Source organism: Copidosoma floridanum, unplaced genomic scaffold (assembly GCF_036245765.1).
Source record: "Copidosoma floridanum isolate Cflo_tuat_1 unplaced genomic scaffold, Cflo_Japanese_pri ptg000006l, whole genome shotgun sequence".
Classification (NCBI taxonomy): domain Eukaryota; kingdom Metazoa; phylum Arthropoda; class Insecta; order Hymenoptera; family Encyrtidae; genus Copidosoma; species Copidosoma floridanum.
Window position 1 is genome coordinate 2906773 of NW_028321883.1, and position 23178 is coordinate 2929950.

At 31.7% G+C, this 23178-nt stretch overlaps 1 protein-coding gene across 1 annotated transcript in view; it reads right to left on the bottom strand.

The window, feature by feature from the left end:
• Window positions 1–23178, bottom strand: part of LOC106647241 (uncharacterized) — a 153259-nt gene that overhangs the window by 52387 nt on the left and 77694 nt on the right. The window contains exon 3 of the mRNA XM_014363546.3: window positions 9827–10044. Within this exon, the coding sequence (XP_014219032.3) occupies window positions 9827–10044 (218 nt within the window). The remainder of the gene's footprint in view (window positions 1–9826; window positions 10045–23178) is intronic.

Here is a 23178-nt window from a genome sequence, read left to right on the forward strand (position 1 = left end):
ATAGATAAGTATCTGCGAAACATCTTGTAGGCGTTGGCGGTAAAGATGAACTTATGAGTGCACTATTTCATTATCTGTCAAACAATAAAAATATTACAAAAAGTTAGACTCTGCATGCAACCTTTATTATGCAAAACGCCACCACTTGCGCTCTCACAAGCATTGAAGTCAGTGCAAAGTTTAGCAGTCACACTAGTCTCGTGCCTAAGCCTTAAGTGAGATAGAAGCCAACTTTTTTTGGGGTTTATTATGAGAAGCTAGTCATATATGATTGAGTTTTTGGTACTCTGTCAGAAATTTTTTGTATAATTTGTACAATACAGCATTATTTTAGAAGCAAGATTCAAGCTTATAAAATAAGGCTAAAATTATTTTGAGAGGTCAAAAAGTACAGCCGTTTAACTGACATACAACCATAGCAAGTAAGATAGTTAAGCAAAATTCCAATTAATATCAGTGAAAAATAACTAAACATTTTTTTCAATAATTTATTTTTAAAAATACATAAAAGAATAAATAAAAGTAAAACCCATGTTATAACTGTTTTTTTAATACAAAATTACAAATGAAATTTTAGATTTTCTGCTGATCTGAAAGCAACTTTTTTTTTCAATACGAATCCATGAGTATTTCATTTATTTTGCGCATAGCTTGTGTACGTCCTTGTTTTAACGAGAAATGTAAGAGTACGGCAACTAGGTATTACCAAGGGATTTTATGGTGTTACAAATATAAACATATGTATATTTGATATACAGACTTGTACATGTGTCTTGATCACAATAAAGGCGTTATTTGGGATGAGCGCAGAATAGGTCGAAAATTGAGCGTCATAATGACATATCTCATGGTTTTACACCATGCCTTCTTCAGTATACGATAAGGAGTTTGAATCATCATTACACTCGGATAGGGTAACCTGTTCCATTATGTTAAGTTCTCAAAATCATTGTCAATTGGCATACTACTATCAAAACACTTTAATCTGAAATCACTGAAATTAACTTCATTTCAATGTAAATTTGGTTTCTACTGTAAAATTATTTTGTTAATGTACTAAGATTCAACCACTTGTTGTGTGATAAAATGGCACATCATTTTCCGCGTAAGAATTAATGAACATGTCGTTGAGAATATTATCAGACATAACAGTAATTTTTGAATATAATTCATACTTGGTATGCTATATATGGATTGACACAAAATTACTACAAGAAGTTGTACATTTGTCTTACTCAAAAATAAATGTATTTATACTTATATTATTATTGTTATATCTCTGTCTACAAATCTATTGATCAAGCACAGTACGGCATTCGGACTGGCACTACTAGATCAACATCAGACTTGATAAACCTGTATTATGATAAATTATATTCTGAAGCCACATAGTTCTATAGCAAAACAACAGTCTGAATTCGTATCTGTAAAAAAACGAAAAAATTTAAAAAGGAAGAGCTTTTTGTCAAAGTGGATTTTTCTGAAAATAATTTAAACGTAACCCCAAAGCTTCACCAGCTTTTTATTTAAATGGTCATTAATGTATGGTATTCCCAGTTATGATGCCTCTGCGGGCTATATCATTCTACTACAATTACTTACTTCGACTAGATTAGGAATTTAGAATGCATATATTACGAAAAAAAATAAAGAAGTATACTATACGTACAAATATAGTTCAGGTTTACAAAAATGAATCCAAAATACAAAATATTTCTGGAAAAATTTAAAGACTTATCAAGCGTATGACATATGGATAAGACATTTTTGTACAGATAAGTCAGTATATGTGTGGATGTGTGAATATAGATCTAATTGAGTAGTATTAATTCCAGATATGCAACGTACATGTTTGCTAATTACTTTTGTATTATTACCCATACAAAAAAAAAAAAAATAAACCAGGTGTGGGTCTTGGGACCCTTGCTAGACGTGAAACATCAAAGAATATGTTATTGAACTCGGTGGTATTTGATTGTCTATGATGAAAATAGTTATTTTCGTCAGATAAATGCCTTTCTTGTCCCTTAGACTATTTTGCGGCCCGAGGGACCTGCGAAGACCTTAAGAATGGACGAATATGTATTTTTATCAGTGAATATTACAGATTAGAAAAAAGCAAATATTAAATTATGTTCATATTGTTTTTTGTTTAATCAGAAATAAACAACGAGAACGAGAAAGAACAATAATACGCGACGAAGAGTATTTATACTACATACTTGCATGTAGGTATACAAATGTTTAACAATATGTTCGTGTATATTACTTTCTGTGTCTCTTTATCTCTTTTTGAATACCTGTGCGTAGATGCGCACGTGCGCAAATTTCATTGCCCGATGGCTCTTTACTAGAGACGAGTTAAGATGGGGTTTGAATCAACACAATTGGAAGACCCCAGGAAAACTTTACATTATGGTCAAATATTTAAATTTTTAAATAATCCTGGTCACAAAGAACAAATTTGTTAAGAATGATGAATATATTATACTAATTCTAATATCAATTCATCATTTTCTACAAGCACAAAATATTAAGAATATCAATGAAAAAGACTAATCTGTATATATGAGTACAATAAAAAGAGAGCGAGCGTGACAGCAAAGCAGACGATCAATGGCTCTTTTTATGTAACTTACTTTTACAGGTACTGCCAAAATGCCTTTTTCCTTTTGGAAGTTGGTTTTTTTAACATTTTGCGCTTGTTGAAACAAAATTAAAAGTGTTTATTAATAGAAAAATTTTCACCCCACACGCTGGTATATTTACCTATTTTCTTCTTGTAACAACAAGAGTGTAATGGGATAAACGTATCACCTACTAATAATCATAACAGTTATTAAAATTACATTGCAAATATTATAACGATAATATTTTAAACGTGAAAATGTCAATTGAGTATTATTATCCCTTTTTAGATGAATAAACTCATATCTTATACAGTTTATCATAAACAGAAGTTTTATGAGCTGATTAAGTCGAGACTAACACAAATTTTAAGATAATTAGTAAAAGTAAACACACATCGTTCTGTCTTACTCACTCTCATCTTTGGAAGCCATTTTTCTACGTTTTCTACGTTGTCTACGACTTTCTTACGTTCTTGATAGTTTCTTACGAATATACAATAGAATACTGAAAATTTTGTAGAAAACTCATCCCTGGATACTATCATTGATAGATTCGCAAGAAACGGCCTAAAACGTAAATAAGTTGTACAAACCGTAGAAAACTAAATAAAATTTTTTGTAAACTCAATAATATATATCTTAATAATATAACTTAATAATAATATATCAATGAACGTAAAGCTTCTCTTTTGAACTGTGTATAAAATTATAAGTTGATTTATCGTGTTTTAATTAATATAAATCGTTGAGTATGTAAATCTTTTTTAAGCACAAAGAAAAATGAATCTAAATAGGTTACGGTTAAAACTTGTAAAGCACGTAAAATTCTATTCGACTACGAAAGTACGTATCTTATACTTTCTTATATAATTTACAGTAGACTGAATTTACAGTTTACTTGAAAGTAAGGTTATGTGAAGTGTCACATACATGCGTTTACAGTACCAAAAAAATATGAATTCGGAGCCTATAATAGATTATGTTCTCGTGTAATTCACTCCGTGAAATACTTTGAAACAGCGCCACCAACGGAAAAAAATTGTTTATACTCAATTTTCAAAATTCATAATTTTTATTAACATAGGGTACGTTTTTTTAGTCGGTCAGTCCGACTCAAGTACCCGCCAACTGCCCACCAAGGGCCCGGCAAGTATCCGCCAAGTGCCTACCAAGTGCCCGGCAAGTACTCGCGAAGTGCCCGGCAAGTACCCGCCAAGTGCCTACCAAGAGCCCGGCAAGTACCCTCCAAGTGCATAGCAAGTACCCGGCAAGTACCCACCAAGTACAACCGACAATCCCATGCAATGCCTACCGTCTAAAGTATTGGTATGGAAAGTGCTTCCTCAAGAGATGTTTGAAGCACGGACGAGACACCAGCGCTCGCAGATCAGAGGGCAATCTATTCCACAGTCGCGCCGCATGCACTCGGAAGGAAAATCTATAAAAGTCTGTCCTTGCCCACGGAATGCAGAGATCACTCTCGGCGCTTCGAAAGATGAGAGTGAGTAAGACAGAAAGCGCGTGGACAAACAAATATCAATGTGTAAGCACACATGTACACTCAGTGGAACTCTGATCTGTCCCGGACCCTATTATTGAACAGTACTTCACGCCATACTTCCGAAATAGGGTCCGAGACAGATCAGAGTTCAACTGAGTGTACATGACGATGTGTATTTACTTTTACTAATCATCTTAAAATTTGTGGTAGTCTCGACTTGATCAGCTCATAAAACTTCTGTTAGTGATAAAATGTATAAGATATGAGTTTATTCATCTAAAAAGGGATAATAATACTCAATTGAAATTTTCACGTTTAAAATATTATCGTTATAATATTTGCAATGTAATTTTAATAACTGTTATGATTATTAGTAGGTGATACGTTTATCCCATTACACTCTTGTTGTTACATGATTTGAGATGTTATCCTTAAATATTCATGCAATTACATCTGATGCATTGCTTTAAAAAATGACAGCATAAGGAGCAGACAATATTTATTTTGTAACATCCAACCTTCAAATTACCAGCAGTACAGTATAGCAGACGCTTGTGCGTGCGCACACGGATATACCCATGTATACAGTTCTCACTGCTCACTAAATAAGCTTAATGACAATGTGGCAACGTCGCGAGTTCATGCGGGTGCGCCATACCCTTTCAATCCCATTTAGGGGTAGTTTGGAAAGTATTTTTAATTTCTTTCCATTTAAAAGCTATTTGCCCTAAAAAATGAATTCTAACGGGGTTCGCTTCAGAAAAAATTGCTCTACACGCTGTTCCCGGGAAAAGCCACCGTTACATATCCTGTATATCATATATAATATACACGTACATTATATACATATATATATAGAAAGAGAGAGACAGAGAACAAGTTCCAGTGGTGGGGTGAACCGCAACTAAGGAGGGAACCAGACTTTTCGTTGCATATTTTCCCTCACGTGGCTGTTCACTGCTCGCCATAAGATATTTCACATCAATAAAATTTTTAATCATACACACACACACACATGTGCGCGCATTCATTGTGCATGTAAATAACGAGTATTCTTTGAAGAAATTGTGTATTTGTATGTTACTGTTCAATAAATTAATCAAACACAAATCAAATCATAAATTGCTAGAGTTTTGAATTTTAGTGGGTAAAAATAAAGTTTATTAATGTAGTAAAAGTTGATGTACTGAAATAATAGATAACTATGTGCATAAGCAAATTAATGACGATAAATATAATTGAATACGAGAATTTTTGAATAACTATAGTCCGTTCTTAAAGCAGCAACGCAGTGGAACTACATGCAAACAAATATTTTATAACGTCACCGTACTTTGATCATACATTAAGAATCTCAATGTCAAGGATAGTTGTTACATCAGGACTTTAGATAAAGGCCACAATAAACATGAAGATTTTCGTTGTATGAATAAAAAACAAGCCATATATAAAAATTAATACCTGTCGTCAATCTCACAAAACTAAAGAAATCTTATCATTCGAGGAGACCTAAAGTGTATTTGCTTGTAGTCTCAGTATGAGTTACATCGGTATATAAAATATAATAGATAGAAAAAAAGGTTCCCGTATAGAAGTGACATACATTGGTCACCAAATTGGGACTCATCTGCGACTCAAAAAACGACTTTGCATGCAACCCACTTTTCGAAAAACGGTACAACACTCCTAAAAATTAAAGTATAATTTTTTTTATTATTATTGTTGTAGTATAAAAAAATTATTAACATACATAAATTAACAAGATATACACTGCAAAAGTAGAAAAAATTTGTTTTAATCAAAATCTCAGTTAAAATTTCAACTGTGTAATAAACACTGAACTGTTAATAACTTCTATTGAAAAAATGTTATCACATTAATTTTTTTCTGTAATTCGTCTAAAAATATACTGTGAAAATGGTCATAACACGGTAAATTTTAAAACGTTAGAGTTGTATTGATTTGTTATTATTTAAGAATTGAATTTCATAAGGAATTAAGATGAAAACAGAAAAAAATTTCTTTTTCTTTTATATAAAAGTTGTTAATATACTAAACAAAATCCATTTAAAAAATTTATTCGAGTCATACTATTAAAAAAATAGGTCGGTATTTTATGCATCAAATGCATAAAATACTAATGTTTTATGCGTAATAACGCGCCTTATTCGATTCAATCTACATAACCATATTTATGCTCATTAAATTTTTTGTTTTGTTAAATTTATTATTTAGAAAAAAAATTTTTTTTAGGAGGAAGAGACTTTAAGTAAGCTTCTTCCGTTTTATAGAAATCTGTCGTTTTCAAAATTCCAGCCCCCCCCCCCAGTACGCGACATAAAGAACCTTCGTTCTAAAAATGCTACTGAAATTCTTATTTACATTGAGTGTAAAGATTATTACACGACTGTTTTGAGTACAGTTTTGATGCAAACAACAACTAGGAATATATATTTTAAAGCGATGGTCTATTGGATATTCAATGATGTATTTTCGGACATTTTTCAATGGTTTTTTTAATTATTTGAAAAAGAATAATAGTGTTAGACCTTCCATTTTACTAATATGTAACAAAAAATGGATCAAGTTAGCATTGGGTGGCAGCACTTGTTCGTTAAAATGTTGAAAAATATGTTGTAATGAAATACCTGTGATATAATTGTATGCAAATATATAAATAGAATTTGTAGTTTGCACATTTTACTTCGTGTAACGATGAATGTTTATATAACAATATTGTGATTCACTCAAAAAATAAACAATGTCGACATTTTGCAATTCTATCTCTAACTTTTTAGTTTTGTGAAAAATTTTACAGTCCATATTTTTTAGAACGTGCAATACATATTTGTTATAACTACTTAAACTAATAGTGTCTTAATTTGAAGTGGCAATGCATCTTTGAAGCTCAAACGTAACTTGCTATCTCCAAACATATTTTATCTGTTACTCTTTTGAGCTACGACTAGCATAAAAAATTGGGTATGCCATCAGTATTTTCTTAATTATCAGAAAGTTAATACATTGCACGAAACAATAGTTTCAAAAAAAGAGGATGCGTGAGTTGGTAGTAATCAATATCTTAAACATTAAGCAACACCAACAATCTGCTGGAAATTCTTTTTACTTTGACTTTGAAAAGTGATAATTTCCTTAAATTTGTTATAAAATACATTGATGGTAACTAAAGTGTTTCAAGTAATTGACCAGATATCATGACTTTCAAATGTTATATGACATGTGAAGGTGGATAAATGTTACCTAAGTAACATGCATCGCTTTGGCTCGTCATAGAAAGCTAGTTAGTAGAGTAATTATATTACGAGTCCAAGAAAAAGAAAACTACTTAGAGGCAAAGGAAGACGCCAGAAATTATGTAAAAAAATGTATTTATTACAAGAAAAAAAAATAATAAAAAAAGAAACAGTTTTATTTTCTAATTTTTATTGTCTCAGAAAAAAATTAGACTTCTACTGATTAATGGTTTGGACTAGTAAATAAAGCATATAATAAGGAATTTTCTGCGACTACGGTGGAAATTGTTACAATCGCTTCGTATTGTGATAAGAATACGTAGAAAATAGTTTTGTGACATAAGTTGGCCGGCTTTTCTGTTATCAAATAAATAGTGACAATCGACGGAACTGTTTGAATTTCGCTTCAAACTTTTTTTTGGGGCATTATATTGCAAAAATAGCTAAACATAATGTGTTTGTTATTTAATCATCTACCTATCAATACTGATTAGATCGAATATCTGAAACCTATTTTTCGCGAAGTTATGATACAAGAAAGTGTAAAAATTGCAATTTGGCAACATGATCAACTGTTCTATTTTTTGAATACATTTCCTTAAAATTTGAAAATTGATACATCCTATAGGGATCTTTAAGCATGCACAACGATTTTTGTCTGAATGTAAAAATGACATTACAAAACGATCTTTAATTTGAAAATTCATTTGGCTGCACTAAACCTAATAGTATGACTAGAATAAATTTTTATAATGGATTTTGTTTAGTACACTAACAACTTTTATACGAAAGAAAAAGAAATGTTTTTCTGTTTTCATCTTAATTCCTTATGAAATTCAATTATAGGGATCTTTAAGCATGCACAACGATTTTTGTCTGAATGTAAAAATGACATTACAAAACGATCTTTAATTTGAAAATTCATTTGGCTGCACTAAACCTAATAGTATGACTAGAATAAATTTTTATAATGGATTTTGTTTAGTACACTAACAACTTTTATACGAAAGAAAAAGAAATGTTTTTCTGTTTTCATCTTAATTCCTTATGAAATTCAATTCTTCAATAATAACAAATCAATACAACTCTGACGTTTTAAAATTTACCGTGTTATGACCATTTTCACAGTATATTTTTAGACGAATTACAGAAAAAAATTAATGTGATAACATTTTTTCAATAGAAGTTATTAACAGTTCAGTGTTTATTACATAGTTGAAATTTTAACTGAGATTTTGATTAAAAAAATTTTTTCTACTTTTGCAGTGTATATCTTGTTAATTTATGTATGTTAATAATTTTTTTATACTTCAACAATAATAATAAAAAAAATTATACTTTAATTTTTAGGAGTGTTGTACCATTTTTCGAAAAGTGGGTTGCATGCAAAGTCGTTTTTTGAGTCGTAGATGAGTCCCAATTTGGCGACCAATGTATGTCACTTCTATACGGAAACCTTCTTTCTATCTATCATATTTTATATACCGATGTAACTCATACAGAGACTACAAGTAAATACACTTTAGGTCTCCTCGAATGATAAGGTTTTTTTATTTTAGTGAGATTGACAGGTATAAATTTTTGGCCAAGTTTTTATAAATTCGCGCTTTAAGATGAGAAACACAAAAATCTTGTATGGGTGTATATGTGTTAACAGTTACAAATAGTTATATTTCACGACACTGTTGACCCATACTGATGTATCAAAGCGTTTTTTTTTTTTTTTGAATGTTCTTACTTATGTAAATGTTTTCAATTGACTTAATGAAAATGTTATTAACTGATTAAATGAAAATGTTCTACAAATTCATAGTATAAATTACCGTAACAAAATAAAATAAATTAATTAATTATTACAAATATTTTGAAATTTTTACTGAACATAAAAAAAGTGGGCGGACAATTTTTTTTTATGTTTGATTGTTTAAATGATCAGTTACGTGGCTCATGTAAATTTTGGATGTTACAATATGACAAATTATTTTTTTTTTAATAGTCATATTTAAATGTTTAAATAAAGAATTGAAAAGAAGAAGAAAAAATGATGTTTTGTGTTAATTAATTGGCAGCCGTGATTATAACTCAAGCTCTTGAATACAGAGACAGGTTTCATAATAAGGCCGTCTTACCCTGTATACGTAAAAGCATGACGGCTTTTACACGTTTGAGCTGAGGTCTACGTTAAAAATTAGGAATTGATATTGAAAATTTAAAAAAATGCAATAAGTACACTTTTTTCTCCCACACAGAGAGCCGAAATATTCTGTTGAATAAAAAATAACTATACACTATTATTCCTTAAATTACTCTGATTAAGTAGATTTTTTTTTACATTTTATAGAATGTTTTTTAAACTTTTACAGTTCTTGGAAAAAATAAAAAATAGAAAAATGGCGTGCACAACTACAGAATCAATTTAGAAAGTTTAACTAGTGACTCACTTGTATTTAGAAGGCAACTGAAATGACAGATTTTCGTTATATATAGGACTGGCCCTGGATAACTCCCAATTATCATTAAAATTTGTGTGGAATTGATAGTCAGCACTTGATACTTTCTTGTTACGTCGAGATAATGTATATTTGTGTGGATCGTTACCTTCTTTTCTTATCATTTCTGGTAAAATTCTTCTCCTGGCGTTAATAAACCAATTGCATACCTGAAATTTGTATAATTTAAAAAACACTCGTATTTACTTACAATTTTCATGAAGATGAAACACCTTTTTGCAAATCATCAGAAACTATTATACTTTATATTTGAATTTGAGTATTAATATTACTTTAATATTAATATTTTATGATAATGGTAGACGTCGAGTGCTACAGAAAGCTACATGAAAATTATACATCTAATTTGTATTGTTGTAAGTAATAAGCTTTGGAACTGTAAGAGCCTATGTGGTCACATACCTAATTGCGATGTAAACTATCCTGCTATATAATAGCACTTTATTGTTACCTATTATATAAGTTAAGCTACCAAATCTCTTACAAAAGCTTTTAGATGTAATACCGATTTTAAACTTATGTCTGCACTTATTATTTACCAACGAAACCAACAAAGGATAGAAGAAAAAAATAGTGATGTAATGCACGGGTTTATAAATGTAAGTACAACCATATCCATATACGAAGATGTCACTTATCCATAACAATAAATTATCCCCTGGATGGAACTAACTAGCCGCAGTTGACGCTATCATTGCAGTTTATGAGATCTAATAGAATCATCCTGTCCACAATGTATCATGTACGGTGAAGCAGCCAGACTGAAGGAGGCTTTTTTACGGGCCTTACACAACTATTAAATAATTTTTTTTAAGAGAAAAAAAAAAAAAAAAAAAAAAAAAAAAAAAAAAAAAAAAAAAAAAAATGTGACGAATCAAACGGCACTTTGTCCGTTATCGTGGAAAGTTTCAATATATTTGACGCTAAACTTAAGTTGTAACATTACTCTTTATGAAATCCTTTGAGACGTTAAATATTTGCTATAATCCAATAAAACGTAACAGCATGTTCTTTTGACAAAAATATACATGTTTCGAAGAAAAATTCTAAATCTCAGATTTTCTCTCTTAAGGGAGTTCTATTGGTTACAAAGTTCACGATGATAAATGAATTATAATTTATCTACAAATGAATAAAGTCATGAAAATGGCACTGTCAAAATTTGAAGGCAAGAGGGTTCCTAGAAGCCATGTAATTAACATTTATATTTAGCTAATTTTTATATTTAGGCTTACGGGTTGTCGTCTTTCTAAGTACTTTTATTGCATTTATCTCGTTTTTTAACAATAAACTTTAGATGGAAATTTTATAATGATAAAAAAATACCTGATGATCGTACTGAATTTTATTGATCACCTCTAGAGTAGTAGTGAGAAAAGAAGTTAATTAATAAGCGAGGTAAAAACTACAAAAGGTTATGTTGTTACAGGAGAGCGAGAAAGACAGACGACACAACAAACTGTAGAGAGCGTTACATGGACTCTAGAGAGACATTTAACCTTCTTAAAATGTAGATTAACGTAAAAAAATCAAGATCTTGGCTTTAGAAGTAGCTGCAAGAGTTCTTGTATCAAATGTTGTTTGTTGTACGTATATTGCTTCTCAAGTAAGATAAAGTTCACAACCTCAATAATAATTTATTGTTCTTATATTTTTGGATTTACTTTTGTAACCCCTACGAAAAAACTGAAAACTTGAATGCATAGAGTTGTAACGAACATATTAAGCATGGAAATATCGAGCGTTCAATGTATCTCAATATGTTGTTTTAAGAACCCCGTACGGTACCGTAAAAAAAAGGTTAATCACCATCTCAAATCTCTTATTAAGATGATTTAACCCACATATAAACAGTTTCGTAAGACAGTAACAAGGCTTCTCTTACGTTACTATGATAGCGGGAAATTTTGCCTCTATTTTATTTGTGACAATTTTCATTGTTTATTTTACGCAGATCGAAATGTAGTACGAAATGAAGATAGAAATAAGTAGTATTCAAAAGTACTTTACCTAAGTTGAGAAATTGTGAACACAAAAGGATTAGAATTTTAATTTTCATTTATGAGTTCTTAGACGAGTCCAAAAATTGTTTGTATATTTTGGTAAAATGGCTCACGTAATGAATAAAAAAAATTGTAATTTATTTTATTTAATAAAATTTAATCGTTATTCCATATAATGCGTTTATGTCTGTTAGCCAGGTCGTGCTTCAAAAGCCAAAATCGTTTTCTTTAAGTAACTCAAATATGATATAAGATTTGTCATAGACTTATGTTTACTGTGTGCAAGTGTATTGATGCCATTTGATATTAGAAAAGTGCAGACTTGTACGGTTTAAATTTTTTTATTTGGCATTTTCAGTTGTAAATAATGTAATTTTACTGACTAGTTACGATGCCAAGCGTGAAAAATATGTGAATCTCAATTTCTGCAAAAATCACAATTGTTTATGAAATATAATGTCTCAGTAAAGAGTAAAACTGAAATTTTTTATGGTGTACGGTCTAAATGCAAATTTGTAATGATTGTGTTAATAACGTAACTTAGATTTTGTTGTGTCGAAGCAGATTGAACTGATTTGATTGGTAAAGTGACGTAAGTATAACGTAAGTCATATTAAACGACGTTTCTACCAGTCACGTAAATACGATACTCGGGTTATTTGATTAACTGTCAAACATAAATTGCCTTACCGAATTTACTCACGAAATCCGGGAAAAAACTGGTTTTTTTTCTCTTGTCTAGCAAATTCGGCTTTAACTGCAAGTCGATATGTTGGTTTTCATTCAGGCTTACCCTGTCGTTACTGCAATCGTTCCTTGTAATTCTTTTGCTTCTTTCTACTGTAGTCTCGACTTCGCTACCCGTAAGTTGTAATTATTTATACTGTAGCGTTATTTTTTTTTTAGCTTTAATTTTTAATTATTTTTTATCGTATTGTATATTATCACTAAATAATTTAATGTTGAAATCTTGAAAAAATTTAATGTTAGCTCGACGCGCTATTCCTCGGTAGCTATAACATTTAAACTAATTTATTTTGAGAATCATAGTTAAGTATATTTTATAAATATATTTATGAAGCCAACAGTTGAGACAACTGTGTCATCCACATTCATTTGCACATTGATTGAAAAAATGGCTTTGGAAATTGGCCCCTTGAAAATTTACGATTTACGTCTGCGATACATTGCTACACGAGACACGTCCTAATGGTTCGTTAAAAAATTTTAATTATGGAGTGGATAGACTTATAGCTGCACATATACAACCACTTTTAGTTTATACTGCACGTTCTAATTAACAGCACAGTAGGATGTATTGTGAAAAAATATTTAAAATGCTGGCATTAAATTAGTTTGTTAATCTTCTTTTTTTTTGTTTCCCTTATTACGCGTAACTGTTTTTTTAGGTCTGCTCAAAGAATTAAATTCTACTTATTGATAAGAATAACTAAAGAAAATGAGCTAGTATTTAGATTAACGGAAAATTTATAAATTCTGTATCTTCTCAAATGTTAGCATGCATTTTCGAGCTTTTCTTTACAAAGTCAAAAATTTTATAGGTTATTAGATAAACTTTATAAACTCACTAATACTAATTTTTTTATTACTAAATATTGATGCACTTGTTGTTGGGTGTCTTTATCAAAATAAGCAGAAGACATACAAGCTTGTTTAATAGGGGATTTACACATAATATGGAAAGTAAGTGGAGTATTTGAGTTACGGCAGTCTTTGCTAATCTGATTTACGTATATTCATGGCAAGCTGAGGTACATGTATCTGAACCCAAATCTAGTTTATGTGCACTCGTCGATCTGCACTAGACTGCCACATACATTAAAATCTTCTCACTTGGTTTGGAGATAAAAATTACAATTTATGGCACCATAATAAGAACTTTTTTCTCTCATTTTTCATATTTTTTATTGAATACATATTTAAATAATTTGCTGTTGTAAGTGAAACGCGATCTGCAGTTTCGCTCGTTAAGCACTTAGCTTGTAGATTACTTCTTTATTGATACACATTCGTTCACTTCTGTCCATCGAAAGCTTAGGACTATGAGCAACATCAGTAATACTCTACTGATGTCAACAGAAAACTTAGCTTATTAGGTTTGAAGCTACGTGCTTTAGTACAATTCTTATAAAAAACCATCGTGATTGCACATGCACCTTTCAATCTGCCAATAGCCGCTCTTTGAATTTCCCTTTGTCTGCTGCGGCTCTTGTCAGTCGGCCTCACACGCCCATTCCAGTAAGTTGTTTTGCACTCGTTTATACACTTTTTCTACATGTCTTCTTTTATCTTTTGGTTTTCCGTACTGTTTGGTAATTTGATTTATCTAAGTTTAAAACATATTATTTTTTCAGGTTAACTTATTTTACTTTTCTCTTCAAATGCGCGAAGATTTTTATTGTATTAGTTCGACTTTAAGAGTGAGAGTGTTTTGTAATAAAAATACAGCTTAAGTGTTTAACTAAGTGTTATGCATTTATTTCTGGCCATCTATATTTGCCACTTTTACGCTCTCTTAGCCGGAGTCTAGATTAAATCACACATTGAACTATCGTTATGAATTCATTTTTAACATACATGTTAACAAACAAAATTTTGCAGAGCAGTTAAAGGGCACTTTACTATAGGTGGCTTAGTGGACTAAAATAATTTTTTTTCTGAATCAATAAATAGCAGTTGCTATAATAAGCTAATCAAGATTACACTTATTGTAGCTTTAAAGTAAAACATTACAGAATAGCAGAAATCCAGTCCGAATAAAAAAAAAATGTTTAAGACGTGGAAATCATCCATTATTGCACTCTTGACGGCAATTAATCAAGGATATTATTGTCTATAAAGCCGGCAGGATATTATTATTCTTTTAGAATTAGTATACCTATATTTTTTGGATAACAGAACAAGAATCTGTAATAAGAATTATAAGATTATGAATGGCAGATCCAATTTGGCTGCCAAAAAAAAATAAAAAAGACGTTTGTATCTTTAAAAATAATTCCGTTTAGATTTTTTGGGATGCTTGTTACAATTATTTCGTTGAAATTGAAAATTGAAAATCGAACATGATGGGTGGAAAATTTTTTTAAATAAGTTCAATTTCTTGAAAATATTTCGAAATGAGTTTTTTGGGATAATTTTTATGAATATTTTAATAGTATTTGGTAACTCAAAAGAGGATATGTTATCAAACAGCGATATAGGAGATTTGTCAAGGTGCTTACTACGAATCTAACGAAAAATTTTCATAATTTAAATTTAAATCGGTGAATCTAATAGAGTAACAAACAACTTATATTATTAATAAATTCATTTCTACTGATTTTTGAGATGCTTGTCACTTATCTTACATTATGTTTTGGTATTTTCTAATGGATGATGTAGCTTTAATATCGTGACCAAAAAAAGAAAAGTTTTGTAAGTTCATTACAAAATATTTGTGGATTAATTATAATGAACTAAAATTTAAATATCGCTGTCTATTATAGTGCTGTTAGCCTTAAGTCTTAAAAGAACTATATAATTACTCTACATGTGATTTATGTACGCACTTTACTTTGAGAGTCATTTGGCCCATACAATATAAAAAGGTTTCTTGTAACAAGTGATTATGACTCTTGAGCACTTCATGTATTTACGTTTATTTAAATTTTCATGTCTGTGTAAACTTCATTTATTGTTTATGGTCGTCTCATACTAATAAAGTATTTTTTTGATGATTTATAAAAAGAAATAATTAATTCGACGTTGACTTGTATTAACAGCATCCTCTCCCAAACTGAAAAAATATATTTTTTCTCTAAGTCTTTCTACAGTATTTCATACTTTTTTTCAAACAATAAATCTTTCAACATCTACACTGACACTTATTTATACATGAATATGTAAATGTCAACAACACGGATCCTACGCGGTCACGGGTTAAGTCAAGAGTATATATAATTGAATGATACATGGAACTTCAATCAACAGTAAGATACCATTCTTACGTTGAATCACAACATCTATGTGATTAGAGTAAGGAACATTTTATACATAGAGTGCAAACTGTTCCTAGTAATGTAATTTTCTTCAAAATAAGGTGTTAAAAAGAAGAATTGATTTTCAAGTTCTTTTTACTTATCGATTGCAAATTTATAAGCAAAAAAAAAATATACTTTATTGTGTCAATACCAAAATAAATACTTTTTTTCAAAGTGTTTAAGATTTGACTATAATTTCAGTCAATGCTACCAAGAATGTAATTTTTTTCATTTTATAGAACACTTGTTTGCGTAGGTCTTCAATGCAAGCTAGGCATAACCTAAATTGTTACAAGGATTGAAATCATAAGCGAGTTAACTTAAATGTACGAGCTTGTGTTGTATTTAAAACTATGTGCAACAGTCAAGGCTCACAGGCTAATAAAAGAACGTTCTATTCAGCAGCCGTGAGCTTTTTAGCTGTGCTGCGCCAAGTACTTTATTAATACATCCTTTTGTTCGAGAAAATGTCGTTTTAAGTAGTATTTAATGATAATTTTATATTACATCTCTACTGATAACAACTTTTGGATGGATTATTAAAGTATAAATCTCTTTAAAGTATAAATTTGGAGTACTGTTCTGATTCTAGTATAAGTCAATAGCTGATAAGAAAACATAAGTTCAAGAAAAGTAATATATTAATTGTCGTAAGTAAAATTCAAATAATTTATTGTTCTTTATGGATTACAAAAAGTTTGCGTAAACACTGAGAAAAATAATACTTTTACTGCAAAATTTAGTAAATGGTATCTTTAAACTGAGTAATACTCATTTAAAAAAAATTTGAAATAAGAAGAGAGTTGCGCGTCGACCACTATGTAAGGTGGTTGTGCTCTTCTTTGGTCTTGCGTGTGCTACACAGTTAAGTTTCGAGTACCAGTGAACCCCAAATAAGCAAAGTTGGCCGCCTGACGCTCTGATATATAGTTAACTTCGTTAATTATAACTAATCAGCAGAAATTTTTTTTGTAGAGATGACTGCCTTACAATCCACTTATAACCTATTCATACAGCCGAAACGTCATGCTACACTCTGCTGTAGTTCCGCAAACTCACTTTTCTACTAAAAAAAATGTGGTTACCTTTGATCACACAAACAGAATTTTAATTTATGTCCATACTGCTGTAATTGGAGAACTAATTGAATCTGGAAACGTGATATTTTCATCTCGCATCTCTCAAAATCGTGTATATTGACACCTTAGTTCTAAAAATTACGTGCAAGAATTGTCTGGAAAAAAGTTAACGTCGGGGCTATAACTCTAGACGTGCGCCTACTAGTTTCTGAGCCAAAATTTGTTTTGACTTCAAATGTATGTTAAAAAATTCTGCATGGTATTATTAATAATGAAGTTCAATAACGTGGACAAAATTTCAGTGTCGCAACTCTTCTAAATCAAAATAGAAGGCAAGAAATCTGAATTTACAGATAACGTGGTGTGCATGACTTGAACGCAGCCGCAGATATATTATTTGCGGAAAAAGAAGAACACAGAGTGCACGAATGCACTATCACTCAGAAAATAACGCCATACATGCGAGAACACACTGCCACTCGGCAGGTTTAGGACAATGAGGAGACGGCGTGCACGAACGCTTTGCTGCTTGGCAGGATCAGGGAGACGAAAAAATGGCGTGCACAAACGCACTGCCACTCAGCAAGATTAGAAAAACAAAAAAGTGGCGTCCACAAAAGCATTGCCACTCAGCAGGTTTAGGAAGACCAGAAAACCTTGTGCGCGAACGCACTGCTGCTTAGCAGGTTTAGGAAACGAGAAAACAGCAACACGGCGTTATGCACAAGATCGTGCATGAGTTAGGACCAGGAGTTGCTGTGATGGTTGCGGCGTGATGCCAGAAAAGACAGTATTTTCCTCAAAGCAGAGTTTAGTACTCTAGGAACTCGCAAGCTATAGGCTAGAGCAATTAGAGTACAGCTCAAAAGAATCTCAACCTCAGTTCCCCAGCTCCTACTTTCTCTTTTCTTGTGATATATGTATGGTTAACCCTAGCCACTTATATATACTATCTTTACTTCCTCTACCGTACTGCGTAGTAGCTGAGTAGGCTATGTAACTGACGTTTTTGCTAAACACATCTTTGAATTGCATCTGCGATGATTTTTTTTTCTTCTTTATGGCTAAACATTTTGAAATATTTATAAAAATGAGTGAATAATTCCAAAAATTACGCTGATAACTTTTTTTGAATGCATTAATTTAAATATACAAAGCTTCCTCAAGCATAAGAATAGCTATAAATTAGAAATAAGAAACATATGAAGTCCTTGATAATCTAAATCTGTCAATGAGCATAAAACTTACGTATAATAATACATCATGCACGTTTGTTTGAAGTATTCCAAAAGAATCTTATTAATTTCGTAATAAAAACTGGACAAAATAACGAGGCAAGGTGGTTAAAAAACTGTAATGCGGTTAGAATTGTACTTAACAAAGTTAAACTATACATAAAATCGGACTGAAATATTTTAAAGATCGAAAAATTCTAAAAAATAAACCCAACGCTTTCTCTATAATGTAGCAATAAGTACCATGCTTGTTAAGTTTTGAACTTCATGCAACACAAAAATTATGCAATTTAGTATTATTGAACCTGTTTTTAGTAACTACCAAAGACAATTAATAATATATCTTCTTTAATTAGGCTTTTATTCGTTACGTTCTTTGGAACTGTTTGCTTTCTTTTCTCTATGTGTTTTATTGTGCAAATTTCTAGTATAACATTATGTTCTCGGAATTTGGCGTCAAAATGTAACTGAAAAAAATAGCTTTACGCAGATAAATAACAAATTTTCAGAAAAATATCGAAGTAAAGCAGAAATTGATTTTAACAAAAATTGTGACTCTTGGCCATTGTAGTTTATTACAGATAAAACGGCTTTAATAACTAAAATCAACAAAACTTGCTACAACTTGATGTAATGAAGAATGCACAGCTATTTTAAAATTAAAAATGAAATGCCATGTAGAAAGTAAGACCCCAGGGGTTAAGAGTCGCTCTCTAAATTTAATTAAAGGATGATTTTTGAGTATTTAAAACATGGTAGTATAAAATGAAAAAAGCTTAATGCAGGAAAAAGTCTTTCGGCAAAAAACCTGATGTATTATGTCAAAGAGTTGTACATTAGGAAATCATGGATGAGAATAACGAAATATACTCCAGTAAATTAATATTTGTGTAAGTTTGTGGTGTTTAAAATAATAATTGTACCTTGTCAGGAACTATGGTTGCGATGAATCTGTCGCTTAGATTCATTTAACGTGAACAAGATTGCGAGCAAGGAGCTCGGCTTTTTCGGGTCTCCTGGCCAGGCAGGACCGCTTTTTTCATTGCCACGAAATATCGTTAATGCCTCGCTGGGAGACGATGTTTGGTCACAATTGACGCAAGCTTGTAGTCGATCTCAATTTTCTTTTTTAGGGTTCAACACGAAGGTTAAAGCGACGTGCAATCAGAAAGAGATTTTCGTGAGAAGTGAAGTTGTATGCGCAAAAAGCCGGAGATTTTTTCATACATTCCGATCGTCTTTTCTTTATATTCTTTTGTCAATTTGCGCGCACGAATCTTACGACTTTTATCGAACACCGGGATTCATATTTTTTAAAAGAATGAACTACACAACATACTCCCCTGCGTTTGCGAAACGTAAGGATGAGCAAAATATTTTTATAATGAAAATTATTTGACTAATGTATATGTTGATAATGTGTACTTATGATTAAATTTACATGTATTTAAATTAAACATGGGATATGTACAAATCTAATTACAATCTTAGAACCTGATTTTTCAAAAACATTAATAATCATTTCGATAACAAATAAGTCTGAGATATGAACAATCACTAACGTTTAAACAAACAGATCTTTTTTTAGGTAAGATGTTCGCAAAATTGTAATTTTGTTAAATTTTAGTTTCTTTTTCAGGTAAAGGGCATAGATCGGTAATATTTTGTTTATAAGTATTATTAGTTGTTTTTACAGTCACCACTCGCACCACTTCATCGTCTCCAGGGTGAACCTCAACGACCACTCCCAGCCTCCAATTAGCGCAAGGGATTTTTTTATCCATTAAAAGTACGACTGAGTTCACCTTAATTTCTCCCTTTCCTTCCTGCCATTTTTGTCTTTTTTGAAGCTCGTTCAAATACTCGATGTACCACCTTCTTTAAAAATCATCTCTCGCCTTTGATATGAGATTCCATGATCGCAAACGGTTTTCTGAAATTCCATGGAAGTCATGAGTGGGCAATAAAGTGATTGGTCTTCCTATGAGTAAATGTGCTGGTGTGAGAGTTTGCGGATCGTTAGGATCCGAAGATAGAGTACAGATAGGTCTTAAATTTAAAATTCTTTCGACTTCAACGGCTAAAGTGTCATATTCTTCAAACGTGAGCAATTGAGCGCCAACAACTCGTTTCAAATGGTGTTTAAATAATTTGACTGTTGATTCCCAAATACCGCCAAAGTGTGGGGATAAAGGGGGGGTGAAATGCCAAATGATATTTTTTTGAATAGCATATTCATGTATTTCGCGATTAAATTGGTTTGATCTTAAAAATTGATAAAGCTCCTTAAGTTGATTATTAGCCCCGACAAAATTTGTTCCATTATCCGAAAAAACATGCTGCGGTATTCCTCGACGAGCAATAAAACGTCTAAAACCACCAAGGAAAGCTTCAGTGGTATAATCACTGATGATTTCGATATGCACGGCTTTAGAACTCATACATATTAATACACAGCCGTATGCTTTAACCCTGTTCCGGTTCCGAAGCTTTTTCTCTTTTAGAAATATTGGACCAAAAAAATCGATACCAACTTTTTTAAATGCCAGCGCTGCATTTACTCGTGACTCAGGTAAATCGCCCATTTTGGCATAAACAATAATTGGTTTATAACGTAGGCATGTAACGCAACGTCGAACCACTCTGCGTACCTGATTTTTCCCGTCTAAAATCCAATAAATGTGACGAATAAAACTTAAAGTAGATTGAATTCCTGCATGTCCATTTACCGCGTGTATTCTGCGAATAATTAAATTAACAACCGGGTGTTTTGATGGTAAAAGGATTGGGCATTTATAATCATCTGAGACAGAAGAATTTTTTAAACGACCACCAACTCGCAAAATACTTTCTGAATCAATAAATAGATTTAAATCTTTTAAACGCATTATTTTACCATGTTTTATTAAATTTATTTCTACTGAGAAACATTCGGCTTGCAAAATTCGGGCGATTACTTTTTCTGCTGTTAATTTTTCTTCTACACAAATAACTTTACCGCGGTATAGTTGATTTGAAACTTTAAAACGCAAGCATCGAGCTACAAACTTGATTAAACGTAAGAAATCAGAAAATCTGGAAAAAAAATCACAGATTACGGTAACTGCTAAACAATTATTATTTTGTTTTACTGAAGGTGCGGTGATGACGATGTCTTGTGGCCATAGTGATTCGTGCTGGGATAACCATTTAGGACCAGTTAACCACGATGAATTAACCAAAAATTCAGACGGTGTCTGACCGCGAGATAAAGCGTCTGCAGGGTTATCAGCCGATCTTACGTGCTTCCTTCCACTCGACTACGTCGTCAAGAGTCTGAATTTCTCCTACTCTGTTTGCGTCAAAAGTATCTAAATCACGGATTGATTTTTTAATCTTGTGTAACACGATCGTAGAATAGCACCAAAAAATAACGTTACGGATAGGAAATTCAAAAGCTTTAAAACTTTCTTTGTAAAGCTTTACAAGATGTAAAGCGCCACATAATTCTAAACGGGGAATAGTAAATAAACCTTTTACAGGTGTTACACGCGATCTGGCGCATGCCAATCGAACTAGAATTTTACCCGATGCATCAACCGATCTTATGTACAGGCATGCACCATAACCCAATCTACTAGCGTCACAGAAACCAACGATATCGACATAAACGAATTTATCGATTACTATTTTTCTCTCGACTCTGAAATTATTTATTAACCCGATTTGATTAATGAAAGTAATCCATGAAGTATGTATTTTATTTGGAACTGACTCGTCCCATCCGATATCTGTACGCCAACATTTTTGCATCATGACTTTTGCACCGAAAACTACAGGGCCAAGCAAACCCAATGGATCAAAAATTTTAGCTATTTCTGAAAGTATATGCCGTTTCGTGATTTTTTGATGAGAATTTAAAGGTTTGGTAGAAAATACAAACACATCATATTTAGAACTCCATACGATTCCGAGAGTCTTTGAATCTGATACAGAATTTTGATTTTGATCCGTGTAAAAAGTTTTTTCGTCCATGTCGTTAGAATTATGAATATTATTAGACAACCATTTTCTGATATCAAAACCAGCGTGAGCCAGTAAACTAGTTACTTGTTCGCGTATCGTGTGCATTTCTTCGAGAGAATTCGAACCCGTAATCAGATCGTCGACGTAAAAATGATTTTTTAAAACACGTTGAGCTAAAGGAAATTTCGCGCCTTCATCGTCAGCTAATTTTTGAATAATACGAATAGATAAAAAAGCCGCGGATAAGTAACCAAAAGTTACTGTATTCATTTCAAAAGGTTTAATCTGTCCATCCTTGTCGTACCAAAATATATACTGATATTTTCGATCGCGAGGGTCTACTAATATCTGACGATACATTTGCGCTATATCTGTTGTCATGACGTAAGCATAGGATCGAAATCTAAGTAAATGTTGGAAAAGCTTGTCTTGTATAGTGGGACCCACCATAAGCACATTATTCAATGAAATGCCTTTGTTAGTTTTGCTCGATGCATTAAAAACGGCTCGTACTTTGGTAGTGGTGCTAGATGGTTTAAACACTGGATGCTGTGGCATAAAATAACCATCCTTGCTTTCGTCTTTGAAGAGAGACATATGACCCTGATCGATATAATCTTGCATCACTCTAAAATATTCGATTTTTCGTTCGGGATTTGCATTTAGTCACCGCTCGAGTGAATAAAACTGCCTCAAAGCCGTGGATTTTGAATCACCTAGATTTTCCACCTCCTCGCGAAAAGGTAAGCGTACTATATATCGTCCGCTAGCATCTCGAATCGTGTTTTGTAAATAATGGGCTTCAATTAAAGGATCTTCTGTTTGTCTTTGATTTTTTTTACTGGGAATATCTTCTACCTCCCAAAATTTATTCATTATCCGTGATAATTCCTCAATCTGTTCTTTCTGCGCAAAACCAGT